Source organism: Petromyzon marinus, chromosome 31 (assembly GCF_048934315.1).
Source record: "Petromyzon marinus isolate PM22_M1 ecotype Great Lakes invasive population chromosome 31, UKy_Petmar_22M1.pri1.0, whole genome shotgun sequence".
In the NCBI taxonomy this organism is placed as follows: domain Eukaryota; kingdom Metazoa; phylum Chordata; class Hyperoartia; order Petromyzontiformes; family Petromyzontidae; genus Petromyzon; species Petromyzon marinus.
In genome coordinates, this window is record NC_133697.1 from 7290997 (window position 1) to 7305819 (window position 14823).

The 14823-nt window shown below is 49.0% G+C and overlaps 1 protein-coding gene across 2 annotated transcripts in view; it reads left to right on the forward strand.

Moving 5' to 3' along the window:
* CCDC170 (coiled-coil domain containing 170) overlaps positions 1–6090 on the forward strand; it is a 72699-nt gene extending 66609 nt beyond the window's left edge. For both annotated transcript variants that reach the window (XM_076071040.1, XM_076071041.1), the window contains exon 13: positions 851–6090. In XM_076071040.1, coding sequence (XP_075927155.1) covers positions 851–1117 — 267 coding nt within the window. In that variant the 3' untranslated portion in view covers positions 1118–6090. The remainder of the gene's footprint in view (positions 1–850) is intronic.
* Positions 6091–14823: the final 8733 nt, after the last annotated feature.

Below are 14823 nucleotides of genomic sequence, written 5' to 3' on the forward strand. Positions count from 1 at the left end.
TTGAACTCATTTAACACCGTACGTAGCCAACCGTGCTAATCTGCTTGTGTCTACTGTGCATTCTGTTCTGGCTCTTACCCCCCCTTACCGCTCTTCAGCCCCCCCCCTCCCTGTTCTAAGATCCCCGAGAAGTACCCATCGCCCTCTGCCCCACCCCCCCTCTGCTGATGCTACAGGGCTGTTTGTTGGTCATCTTTCTTTATTCTGTGCTCTCCTCCCATTCCACGCACTCACAAGTCCTCCGGCCCACATTAGGGCTGCCACTCTTGATTTCAACAAAACGCAAACAGATCGAGCACGACAGATCCACACTTCACCTACTCCAGCCGCTCAGCGACTCGGGCAATAGTTGCCGTACCCGGCATACCGCATCCAGTATGCCTCCGGCGCATGAGGGGGTGGCTGGGCTGTACCATGTCCAGCCGCCATTCTCTTTTCCCAACGCACCAGGTACTCATTTCAGGCTGAATTGACGTAAGGGAGCCCCAGGACTTGTTCAAATATCCGCCACTGCTATTGGTGGACACACACACACACACAGAGACAATATAAACAAAGATCCGCCATGTAGCCTTAAAATACTTTTGGGGCAAGTGCTGTTAGTGAGCACCAATGAAGACCGGCACCTGTGGCGCACGAGTGAGTGGGTGGCCAGCACCACGCCGACACGCATACACGGACATACACACCGGCACACACAGACACGGAGAGGCACCAGCAACAACGCAGTGCGTTCGTTGAGAAACCGAGCCCTGGCAGAGAGGCGGAGAGACGATGCGTAAAAGCCGACGATCGCGCGTTCCTCGCCACCTCGCCTCACCCCGTCCTGCCATTATCGCCCCTCGTGCAGCTGCTGGACTTCCGCGAGGTGGTGGGCCGCACGCTGGGCCTGGACGTGGGCTCGCTGGCCGTGCCGGACTACGAGGTGGTGGCACGACTGGAGCGCCTCGTCCGCGCGCAGCACGCCAGCGTGGCCACGGCGGCGGCGCTCGACGGCTCCCTGGAGCGGCTGCACGGCGGCTTCCGCGCCGGCTACCGGGGCCAGCGGCACGAGCCGCGGGCGCGCTCCGTGTCGCCCGTGCGCGCCTACGGCTCCGTTGACGCCGACAAGTTTTGACGTGGGGGCCGGAGTCACCGCCACCGCCGCCGTCACCACCGCGGTGGGGGTGGTGGGGGTTGCGCTGCGCAAGGCAGTCGAGGGGGGTAGATCGGCATTGATTGGTCAGGAGAAGGGTTGGCATTTGTAGGCCTTCGCCAACTGAAAGTGCCTTACGTTGCGTCTCATCTCAGCCATTCCATTGCCCTGCTGGAGTCTAGCCACGGGGACTCCTAGTGGCAGCTGTCCCTGTGAGGCACCAGGTATGCGCAGCAACGGCCTGCAAGTGGACATAGGCTGCCAGTAGAGGGTTAATTTACTACGTGGGTCTTCCCAATTGTGAATAAATTATCTAATTCGGATCATTTGGACCGTGTCGTTGGCACACATTGCACTTTTTTCAGATAAAGCCTCGGGATCGTGAACGCCCACTGAAGCCATGGCCCATGTCTATGGTTAATGCACCCGCAATATTTACCAGGGTGGCCACGGGGCTCTGACCGCGAACAATTGTAACAAGCTGGCATACTCCCCCCCCCCCCCACTATTTCTGCTCTTCACCCCCCACAACCTTATTCCCACACACACGAAGTCGTGCCGCGCACTCGATAGCCATGCCTCTATCTGTGTGGCAGCACAGGATGGAACGAGAATGGCGCTCACGTATTCCTTTGCAACAACAAAAATGTTGAATCGCTGTTAAAGCCTTAGGCGTGTGGCGGTCCGTGTATGAGCGCACGCCGCACGGGCGTTAGCAATGAGCCGTGTAGTTTTACACTCACACGGGATGGTTTACCGCTCTGTGCCTTCCACTCGCCGTACGAACAACCTACCTCTTGTTGCTATGTACACAAGTCCCAACGCACCAAGCGGCCACAAGCGTGTGGCGCCATTGAAGGCGGAATGGATAATGGTTCGCACGTGGCTCGACTTGAGCAGGGTCGTTTCAGTTTCGTTTATTAGGTTTAACCCTGTGAGCCATGCGGCACTTGTACTCGGGTGCAACCGCAACAAAACAAAAACATGAAACATCTTAAAGTGACTACACGCAACAGAAAAATCCAGGCCAAAAAAACAGCAAAGTTTTCCGTAAGGGCTTGGGAAAGGAGACGGTGGGATTCCAGTGCGGAGCGGTGCGAGGACAGAAACAGAATGAGAGATGTTTTGGGCGCAGTTCCAGGGCCGCAACACAAATTTGTTTGGTGGTGTTGCATTGGCAGCGGTGCACAAGCGCAATTAACAAACAACAAATTCAACACACTCCTCAATAACACTGCCTGAAAATATAAAAATATATATACACGTGTAATCGGTGACATTTCAGGATTTGGTCCTTTTTTTCTCTGTGCTATGAAGAAGGCCCGTTGTCCAAAAAATGTGCCGATTACATCCAGTATATATATTTCTGTCTTTCAAGGCAGTCATTTTTGATCATTGTGTTGACTTTGGCGTAATGCAGCACGGATGAGATCAAACCGTGAGTCTGGTAGAACGAGCCCATTGACGAGGGTGGAGGAATTAACGGAGTGATGTTCACGTGAACAGGAGCCATGGTGAGCGGCGATAGAAAAGTGATAGGGAGGCGATTGACTGCCCGGGTTGAGTGAGCGAGTGGCTGGAGTGAATCAGTGAGTGCCGGATCATCAATCAACGCTGCCTGCTCTGCCACCGAATTCTATCGAGTCGAGTGAGATAACAACTTCGTGCTCCGCCCCATGAATAAATCATTACATGCACGTAGCCTGCAGCGCTGTGTTTTGGGACGTTACGGAAACGTATTACCTGCCTAACGCTCGGAGGCACCAAAGGAAATGGTTTCCCTAAAATTCATCATCATTTGTTACACCTGTGTTTGCAACGATAACCTTTATAAAGCAGCGCAGCTGCTACAGAAATCTGTGGAACATCCGTTAACCCGCGTATCAATTTGAATTTTCCGCAGGATGTGCTCGTCGGTAGGTCTTCCAGTAATGGCATACGCATGCAATTGGGATACATTTTCAACATTGAACGGAGATAGTCTATTGAAATGGCATTTTTCAGGAATTAAAAAGGTACATTTTATATTGTTTAATGTTGCCTTTGCTCTGACTATACAGTACTGGCGTTTGTTGTGATAATATACCATTTGCGTAAATCTGCCAAAAAAATACAGAAAATACCTTTTGCAGGACGAATCTTTTTTGCCCGTGTGGTACAGGACAAATATAGTTCGTAGGTCACGGTTATGGCTTTTCCCCTCGCGTTACGATTTTCGAGGCTACGATTACCTGTTAGGCAGCCATGGCAACCAGAAGTATGGAGAGTTTTTGTTTGTAAAAAGTCATCTGAATTTCACGAGCTGCACTGTCTCAGAATTCACTGTGGAATAATCTCCGCATCGGTCAACACGTGAGGTAGCTTGTCCTAATAAACTCAACAAACAAAAAACTAAACTATTTTTTTATTTTACCATGTAAGGCCCACTGAGCTATTTCGCTCTTTATCAGAAGCAACCTGGCCACAAAATATAGCGCAAAGAAGTGGCTCATCATCAAATGGACATTTATTGCAGCCAAAATACTCTAAACGCACGTTTCTAAATGCAGAGGGGAAAAACCGGAGGACTCGGAGGAAAACTCACTCGACCACAGGAAGCAACATACAAACTCCAAATATACAGTCATCGTCAGGGTCGAGATCGAACCCACAAACTCCCCGTATACCAGGCGAGGTAGTTAACATCTCGACACCACTGCGACGTTTTACGAGTGAAGGCAATTCGCCAGCTAGTGAGCCCAGACGTATTAGCTCGCAATAATGCAATTTTACTTGCACCTGTGGACCGTTTATAATTCCGCAAATCAGGTTAAGATAGACATCCATCAAAGCTTTTTGAGTGGGGGGTAGAAAAATAATACGTGACCGTTCGAACCGTAAATCTTCATTTGTTTTCAGCCATGATCAATCATCTACTGGATGAATCCACCTCCGATTAGCACGGTTGGCTATGCCCAGTGCGAAAGAAGTTCAACAAATATACAGCCGTTGAAATCCTGCGATGTAATAAGCCACCTCGTCAACTGCACGTGATGTGAATTCATTGCTCCATCATTCTTGGTGTGGAAGGCCCTTCTGAAACACGTTCCGTTTCTTTCTGCAGCCACTTTCTCACCGTCCCATTCACCGCCGACCATCGTTCCTTGTTGACTAAATACTTTTAAACAGCGTTGGCGGCTATCGTTTCCCGTGCAGTTGCTGTAATTTGTAAAAAAAAATAATGTGGTCGCTGTTAGGTGCCTGTGAATTGCGCATGCGTTCAAGTAACCATTCCTTTTTTCCTCCGCAGTTTAATGACGGGACTTGGGGACACACAAATTCACTTCACCTCGGACGTTTCTATTTCGCGCAAGAAGTTCCCTGGAGAAATCCGACCCCCCCCCACCCCCCCCCCCCGTAGCAACTCCAATTATCACCGCGGCCAGGAAAATTAGAAAACACATCCCTCTTAATTATTCGCATCGTATTATTCATGGCGCACAAAACTAAAATGGGATCGAATATGTGATTTCGCCAAAATGTTGGAAGAAAAAACACAATTTAATTTGCAGATGTGTTCAAAGGTGTGAGTCAATCGACCAAGGTAAGACGTTCGATAAAAATAACAGTAGTGAAAAGCTTTTATATAATTATTTCGAATAACATTGTATGACCTTATTCATATTATTATTTGCTGAAGGTGAAAAACAACACGTTTCCTTATTGCAGGGGAAGCTGCGATCTTGTCATGGTTCGCAGTCCACTGAACTTGCAATCCAGGGCTCGTCGGTTCGATTCCATCTCTCGGAGCAGAAGTTGAAGCAATGGGGCAGGTTTCTCAAATCCCCCCCCCCCCTTTCCCCCTGTCCCTGTACATCACAGTCGATTGGCGGTTCGTGTGTAGCGGGGTAAAGTGTGGGTACTCCCACCTCCTTCAAGACATCTGGCCAGCATGGAAGAGTAGGTCAAATGCCCTCTGGAGGAGGGCTCTTTAGAGCTCCCTCTAGCGGAGGTAATTTTTTCCTTCTCTCAAGTTGATCTTTAACATTTGACTTATAATGCACAAACATAAACGACTTTCAAATGTCTCTAAGCCACGTGTTTGCGTGTTTGTTAAAAAAAATTCTCAGGCATTAACACTATCCACAAGGCGATAAGCCGGTATTATTCCACTTTAACGGAAATAATAAAAGCACGTTCTGCTCGCAAAGGCCTTGGCTTACGTGATGGCAGAATACAAAACGCAGAAAGGTCACCGCATTAACATAACCGTTATATAATTTAAGGGTCACAAGGAATGACCCTTGATAGATGTGAGACTGTCAGGGGATACCAGGTGCTGTCGGCTGTGGCTGGGAGGTGGATTCGCAGACTGGCTTCTCAATGATCCCTGGTCTCCTTCCACACGCCACTCATTCATGGCAGGACCTCCTGAATAAAGAGCCTTGTGACTCGGTGTGGCTCATTCATGGTATTTCTATACGTCATTGTAAACTGCAGGTTCAACGAAATGTGGGCCTGGCGTCTACATACAGCCATTACCCAGCCCTCTGGCGACAAAGACGAGAGCCATGTTATTTTTACTTAATTATCACAATTACATTTTTAAATAATACAACTTGTTACTCTTTCTAACGTGATCACTAAGGGTGTGTTGTGCCTGTTCTTATTCATTGTTTGCAAGCATATACTTGTAATTGATGTTGTGTACAAGTGAAAAACAATGTTATTAATTAGATTTTGTATGATTATCATCATGAAATTGTCCAGGTGATGTGTTTCTCTTTTACAAAATCTTCCGTTTTCTGTCCGTTTTGAAATGGAAATTGATTGACGGTACGGTAATGGATCGTGAAGTGGCGTCACGACGCATTTCAATTTGCATACACATCAGTCATTCTGACAGCACCGAAGGGAAACAACGTTTATGCACTTAAAGAGCTGTCCGAAATAAAACATCTCTCGGGAAGAGCTGACGTCGCCTGCGCTCGTTTCGACTGTTGTGCGTAGGTTGAGCAGCGGCGGCGGCGATCCCGCTTCTCAGGCCCCGAGGGCAGACTCCCACAGGCTCTTGCAACCCCCCGAGGGCAGACCCCTTCATCGTCGGGATTGTTCAGTGCAAACATTGCTCAGCTGCGGCTGTCCCTCTCCCGTGCCATCCGATCCGCACGAACAGACGTTGGGTTATGTCAATTTTTGGTTAATGGGTGCCAGTCACATACTCTTGAGACTAAAGAAGCATTGGAGGTGAGGGAGGTGGGGTGGTGAAGGCGAAATAAATGGCAGTGAAATGCGTGCCTGCCCCGATTCTAAAGTCGGTATTTTATCGGATGAATTCACTGGCGCGTTTAGACTTTCTTGATGAGGTTACCCGGTACGATAATGGCAGTGGATCTGGGGCTGGGAAAACTTATTGTCGGATTTCCAAAGACTGGCGTGCTGACGAAATCAATTCTACATCGTGGCTGATATTCTTTAATATTCATTCAAACCGGTGGTTTCCTGCAGTTTCCTTTTAAAACGTCTCAGAAGGGGGTGGGGGGGGGGGGGGTAGAGCGAGGCATTCTCATTGGAAATTGAAACATATACTGTAATATCACAACAAAAAAACCAACGAAATTACTTACGCCTTATTGATCTTCGTAGAAATATTCCGGTTCACGTTCCCCGTGATAGCTGTACCTTTTTAGAGCTGTTGCTGTGTGCAACGTAGCCTAGTCGGTTTTTTGTTTCATAATTGATCATAAAGCAAACTAATTTCTACACTGAAAATAAAACAGGTTATCACCGTCGCTTAGCAGGAAATGAAGATCTCAGCGTTCCAGTTAACGGCTATCTTCTCCTTGGCAGTGAAAAGGCCTATTTTTACTTTTCATTGTCTATTTGGAGTTTGTGTGTCTCTCTCCCCGTGGTCGCGTGGATTTTTTTCCGGGCCCTCCGCTTTTTCTCTCCACATTTACAATCGACACGCGCTTAGAGTTATTTTTGCCTGCTATAAATTTCCACGTGATGATAAGCCACTTCGGTGAGCTATCATTTGCGGCAAGGTGGCTTCTGAAAAAAAGTGCTATATAGTTCAGTGGGCCTTACCTGTTAAAATCAAAAGAGTTAGCAACGGTTAATAGTAGTCGTAGTTTAATCGTTGTTCATCTACATCATTAGACCTCATTTGCCAATACCAAAATGTAATAATAGGGTTTTTCCCCTTTTTTTCTGGCAACAAAACTGAAACCTTTTTACAAGGATTCATGTTTCGATTTAAAGCTTTCGTGACTGCAATGATTCATCTTCTTTGGTTCTTTCGGTAAAGTCACGTAGAATGAACCGAACCCGACAGAGCAGTCGGGGAGCAGTAGCTCGGTCACGACGAAGGAATCGGGGGACAACGGCCCCCACAGGTGCAGCGGTTGTGTCCTGCACTAAGAACCAGGCAACCCCAGTTATATATCTAGTCACGGCTAAAGTCAGCAGTGGGTGAGATCTAAACTGCAGCTGCCCACCTACCCACCGCCTTCATCAAGGTGCACTGACAATCACGCTGAAGATGGTCAAACAACCCACGTTATAATAGAGTGTGGGAAGGCCTTCATCTTCCAGCAGTGTCCAAGGGCTGTATATTATTATTAAACTGGAGCGATTTAATCCACCGTTGAGTTCCCACAATGTCCTTACTTTGCTCCAGATAAAAAAAAGCCGCGTTTGCTTCTGACCAACGTACAAATCTGCAAACAACCGCGTCTCCATCTGGTCATCCGGCTAACTGACCACAGGCAAATGGAGACTAGCGCACAAGCACATCAAGTTAGGTTTTGCCTCCGAATAAGCAAGCATGCATTCTGTGAGCAGATGTTCATTTCTGATGGATCGTATCTGGGAATCCCCCCTCCCTTCGACCACCAACTCCACACCGCATTTAGCCCCACAGGACAGCTCCACGCTGAAATAATTAACGATTCTATTCTACACGAGGGCGGGCCCTACCTGTAGTAACTAACTGGCGACGCCGTTGCCGCAGCGGACGCTTGAGAGGGCAGAGGAGTCGACAGCAATTGCCCCACACGGCTGCAGCATGCTTACTTTCAAATTACGCGTGCAACGGACGTGCCAATAAGCCATCTGATGGCGGACCCCCTGTAGTCCATAACTCTCTTAGAGTTTCTAGGTTTCTGAGAAATGTGTTTGTGTTGGACCGAGTTAAAGTACTGTATTAATTCTTCTTTGGCTCTTTCGGTAAAGTCACGGATGTAATTACCGTGCGCCCCGGCGACCCGACCCACGACACTCCACCCTCCTTCCTGCGCTCACAGAGACCACACGACACGGTTTATACTCTCCTGGCGATTTATTCTCCGCAACAAATCCAACGTAGCTCAGAGTGCCAATGCGGGTCAGCGGACGCTAGTCTATCCCTCCGTTGACCGGGACTTAACCCTAACCTATCTCTCTCAACCTATCCAGCTGGGCGCTACCTAATTCTCCCGTTGTTATTTAGCCCAAGCTCACCTCTCCCTTACTTACGCTTACTCCCACTCTGATGCGCCGGAAGCTGTGGAAGGGCGATGCTGTGCGTCGTCTCCGTGGAGAATTGGGCCTGGCTGCGTTGAACCTCGTCACACGGACGACTCGAACGGCTGGCTCCAACACCCCGCTGATCTCGATGCCTTGAAGAACACCGCACGTCACTCCCTGGTTCACCCTCTTTTATCGTCCTCGCTCACATCAAAGGGCACCACGCTGCCCCGCCCCCCTGGCCTCCCGTCCAATCAGGGGTCCGGATTTTCCCACTCTTTTGATAGTCGGAACCCAGCTCTGGTGACGTCACCGCAGTGGTCCCCTCGACGTCCGCTTTCCGCTCTTCCCGCTGCCAGCTCACTGACCCGTGTTGCGTGTGTGTGGTTCCATCCGCGGTGGCTCAACAGCCCCTGCCGTGACGCCGTGATTACAATCCCAGGTCACGGCGCCACGGTGCACGTCAGCCTCGGGGGTAGGTCGCCCAATTCCCCGGCCGTAGGAAACCGTGAAGCTTGATCCCAGTAGGGGCTTCTGGAAGAAAACCTGTCGGCCAGGTGACTTCCCCTCGGGCTCTATGCGGGGTGTGCGTGTGTGGGGTGTGCGTGTGTGTGTGTGCGTGCATTCATGTGGGGGGCGGCGAGGGGCGAGGGGCGCGCAGCGTCGGCGTCGTCGCTCCCCGGTGGCAGCGTCACGGCGGCGGTGGTGGCACGGCCCCGACGGAGCGGCTCCGCTGCGGCGGCACCACACGCCACCATAGCTTCATCCAACTGTCATAGGAACGTGGAACTTCTGTCACTGGCCCGGAGCTGGAAACAGGAGATGAGGCGCTCTGCCACCGTGTTCCTTTGAGCGGAGAACGGCTTCGGTCGACGTCAAAGTAAACACACCCCCATTTATTGTTGTGTTTAGTTTGTTGTCCCTTACCCCCCCAACCCCACACCTCCGATTAGCACGGTTGGCTACGTGCGCTGCGAAAGACGATCAACATCCATACTGCGCAATTGTTTTGCTCCGCTGCTGCTCAGGGCCTGCAAGCGAACGCCAAAACAAATCCATGTCAAGAAACGGAGGCCAACCTTTTGTTTGCACGCATTCACACAAGGCGGGCACATTGTCGAGTAGTCCACAGAGTACAGCTCACACAGCAGCCATTCAGCACGCTTCACTTCCGTTATGTTAATACCCGTCGCTGAAAAAGCGTGGTCTTTTTTTTTAAGCCGCATTTCAAAGTGCAAAGAAAAACATCGCTGATTTCGATTTAAAGCTTTCGTGACTGCAGTAATTCATATTCTTAGCTCTTTCAGTAAAGTCACGTTGAAGGGAAACATTAAAATATATATAAAACAATAAAATTCTCACATTTCGACCATAACACAAACGGTCATCATCATGTGTGATGATGACCGTTTGTGTTATGGTTTTATATATATATTTTATTATTTTATTGTTTCCCTTCAACATGACTTTACCGAAAGAGCTAAGAATATTGCTGATTTCGTCAAGGGACATAAGCCATCACGCGAATTCCGATCATCGTCGCAGCGGCTTTTGGCTGGACATCGAAGCAAAGACAGTCACCTCCATCGCGCGCGTTCAGATGTGCTTCTGCGGCCGTCTGGAATTCTCCTCCCGACGCTAGGAAGCCATGATGCACTTTTAAATCTCGATTGAAAATGTATTTATTTAGAACTGCTTCTTGCCGTGCTTAGTTTGTCGTCCTTCCCCCCCCCGCCCAGCAGCTCCGATTTAGCACGGCTGTCAACGTGCGGTGCCAAAGAAGTTCAACATAAATTCATACAAAAAACAGCAGCCAGCACAGGAGTGGTTGGTGGGTTGGATTGGTTGGGGTTCACGCTGCACTGGTTGAACCAGCCCAGTGGTGCCAGGTGCTTGTCGCGTGAACACACACACAGCCTCGGCGTCGCACAGGGAGCATGCGCGCGGCGCGCAGTCCAGCTTGTAACAGCCTGCCCGATGTGACTGGTTGTGCCATCGTGCTCGGATAATTGTGCGTGCATCCATCTTCGTCGCATTAACATGCGTAAATAAACGGGCAGGCAGCCCGTAGTATGCGTCTGTTTAAATTGATTGCTATGAATATAAGCTGTGGGTGGGGAGGGTGCGCTTGAACCCGATGGCCCGAGTTCGATTTCCGACAACGGCTAAGATCGACCGGTCTCCGAACTGCACCCCGTTATCAATCCGCACTGACCAGAGTGGTGAAGTATGGTCAAACATCCCCCTACAACCGAGCAGGGTAGCCACCTTTTCAACAGACCGAAAACGTATTTTTTGGTCAGCCTCGGTCTGTTAAAACTGTGCAGGATGTTGTCATAAACTTTAACACAATATACCAGTATCTGATTCCTGTACAAATCATTTCCTGCCACCCAAACACAAATGCCAATTCCTGGACCAGTGGCAAGACGACGTGGGGAGGCCATCACACAGTGGATTGACAAAGGCATGCTACATTATTACCATTATTTAATTACCGTAAATCTTCACAGCATACAGTGCAGGACTAAAAAATCTAGATGGCCAGCCATTTGATGTCTCCAAACCTCACCGACAGTACAACAAACACACACACAGGCACCTTAGAAAAGGTCACTGAATGATTTCAGATTGGTAAACGGGCCTGCTGAGAAGTTGTTTGGTGCTGTAAAGCAATTGTTTTTTTAGGTACATCGTAACAACACGCGGACACGGTAAAAACTGTGCAAACTGCGATGCTTCTTTGATATAAAATTGCTGGGACCAGAATGGTTTTTAAAGGGACAATGTTTCTTCGACACCCATGTGCGTGTATGTTGTGCAGTGTGCTTACAGGTGCTCTCTCACAGCACTTTCCCCAAAAGTCTTAAGGCTATACGGGGAATCTTTGTCTTTGTTTACAGGGGACCTTCATAGGTGCTCACTACCAGCACTTGTACCAACAGTCTGCCATTGGCTATAAACGGGGCTGTTTGTCTGTTTTGTGATTACAGGTGACGGGTTGTGTGTGGATCTGACACTTTGCCTCCACGCATCACATTTGAGAGCAAAAGTTGAAACAAAGATGAGGACGGCAGCTTTCAGTTAATTTGGGGTCAGCGCAGAGAAGCACCAGATGTTCCCTCTTAGTCCCCATTGAACATGAATACGATCGATGTGATAACGCAGTCTCGACGTCGAGTACAATTTGGCATACATAAAGATGGAATTTGACTCGTGTGACTTTAAATTAGTGCACGATGTTTGAATGCAGGGGTGGACAAATTTTGCAAAAACAAGTGTAATTTATGCAGCCATCTGCTTCCGCAAGGGCACATGAAACTGAAAGATAAACAAGAATAACGTTAAACATGTCATTCGTTTGTTTGTTTTTTACTCTCAAAGTATCATTCGCAGACAGGTAAGGCTACTCAGGGTAATGTAGTCATCAGATTTTAGTAAGTGGACTTTTACAGAAGGGATAATGGCTGATGGTAAAGACGATTTACACTATAAACTAAAACTATTTTAAATGTTACCAGGTAATGCCCACTGAGCTTTATTGCTCTTTTTCGGAAGCGACCTGGCCACAAATGATAGCGCACCGAATTGGCTCATCATTACGTGTAAATTGATAGCAGCCAAAAATAACTCTAAACGCATGTTGATTCTAAATGTGGATGGGGAAAACCGGAGACCCGGAGAAAAATCCATGTAACCCTGGGAAGAACTTGTAAATTACAAATATACAGGCATCAGGGTCGGGATAGAACCCACGTAACTCCTATATACTAGGCGATGTAGTTAACATCTCGCCACCGTGACTAACGAGTGAATGGCAGCCAAAAGGAACTTTGCATGCCGAAGAGGACTTACTGAGGAGATGGAGCAGTGAATTCAGCCCGAGTGCTGATGCAAGGTGTATTATCACATTTCAATATCGTGAGGGATGGATACAGCAGAGGGAGGTCTTTGTCCAAGCAGAGGTTTGGGAAATGGCTGTAAATAAAACATATTATCATCATCATTACCAAATAGATTAAGAAGTAAAAGAGAGTTTGTCTTGTTTTGTTGAAACTAAAACATCACGACACACACACAGTGTAAACAACATCTGGATCCAAAATATGCACAGATGGCGGTGGGTAATGTCCCTTTTAGGCTAATTCCACCATTGCATGCTTATTGTACCCGACCTTAACGTGGTAACACATGCGTCTGCGAGTGTTACTGTATGTGCAATGTACTCATCGAGTTTCGGTATAAAAGAACATGATTAATTTCTACTTTTACCATCACAAGCTTCCCAGAGTGCACCAGGTGTTGTCCGACGCAGTTCAATTATTGACAAATTTCCATGAAATTCACACGTGCGCTGTGGTCACACATGTGTGGTTGGGCCACTCATGTCCAAGATTAGCTGTGTTCGGTATTGACAATGATTAATCTGCCCGATGTGAGCCCGGCATGAATGAGTTTGTGGGGCAAAAAAACTGCGAATTACAATGGATAAATGTACCATACAGCTCGTGAGAATATTTGTTTTGGTTGTATTTACTTCCTGGCCACCTATTATACCACGGCGTGTCTCTATTTATCATGAAGGTAACAAAAACAATAACTATAAAATAACACATTGGGCGTGTTGTGCCATGGACAATTGCATCGCCATATTTCGAGCACAACCGTTTTTCATGCATGTGATTGTTGCTACGCTTTGTTGAAACGGAGGTATGGAAAATAACCGGCTCGCTTTATGAAAGTTAAATGTGATGCTGAGTAAAAAAAAACCCCATCAAAACATGTAATGACTGGAGAATTAATTGCACTTTATGATTCTTTAAGCTTGTGGGGCGCGACGTCCGCCCCTCCTGCTCCCTCCTCCGCCGCGTTGGTCGACTCCTGCCGGGCCCCCGCCGACCGAGTGATCGGGCCCCCCGCGCTAGGGCCCATACTCGTGCTGCTGGCTCGTAGCCACACGGAGTTAACCCACATACCCGTGCACACCACAGCTATCGCTAACGCAGGCGGGGGGGGGGGGGTACGAACGCGCTCGCACCTGCGGGCGATTATCTCTTAATGCGCGCACACGCTGCGGTTTCGCGTTCACTCTCACCGCGCGTTCCCCCACGCAGTTGCTCCACACAGAAATCACAGACACCACACCGATGCTCTGTACTAACTTTTATTCTCGGCGCAAACCCCGCACTACCCGGAGGGAATATTTTGCGAGAAGAGCCTAGCCTACTGCTGCCCAAGTCCCCAGATACTCAAACGCTCTACCATGTATCTCGTCGCACGGACGCTGTGAGAGGCAGAGGGAAGAGGACGAAAAAACCTCGCCTATCACTGCCTCGTAGCAGCACTCGCTGGCATCACACGGATGCTGTGAGCGGCCCGAGAAGGCAGGACGGCAGGGGCGGTCTTGGCGACCAAGATGTTGAAGAAGAGTTTTTTTTCGATTGGTCCAAGGCTCCTCTTTTTATCCCCCTAACTTCAAAAGCCCGGGGTCACGTTGTACCGCGCGGCCAATCGTGCGCCTACCTGTGATTATCGCCCGTTTTTCTTTCCCTGACATGGAACGCTGCGGCGGTTGCTTCGGTGACCCATTGTCCATCCGTACTCATTAATTTGTTACTCACCCTGGTTAATCTGGAAGGATGCCCGGCTGGCGAATACCCACCCTGCGAGTGTGAATTCAGTATGGAGGTCGGGGGGGGGGGGGTCGTGGCGCTGCGATCACCTGACCTCATGGTCTGCTCTTCTCGCTTAATATTCCACCCCAGCCCCTCCCGATGTCGTGAATGACTCATTGCGGCTGGCCCAGTGAACCTTTTTGCACCCATACAATTTTAAACCAACTCAGGGGCACCGCAATGTAACCTGTCCTGCGAGGGTCGGCCAATCTCCTGGCACCGGGAAACCGTGGGACTTTCCTCCTAGGGACCCTTCGGATTAAAACCCGTCGTGCCAGGCGATCCCCCGCCAGGACCCTACTACGTGTATGCGCTGCGTGTGTGTGTGTGCTCAGTGTGGGGGCCAGGGGGGAGTCGCGGCGCTTGCAGAGTTGCTTCGAGGCCGTGGCACCGCATACTCTCTTCGCCAGACTGCGAAACAATTATGAATTTTCGCAAATGTAATCATCAGCCCACGTAAGTGTGCCATTTTGTTAGAAAAAAAACTTTCACTATTTTTCGTGTTACAAATTCACAAACTAAACA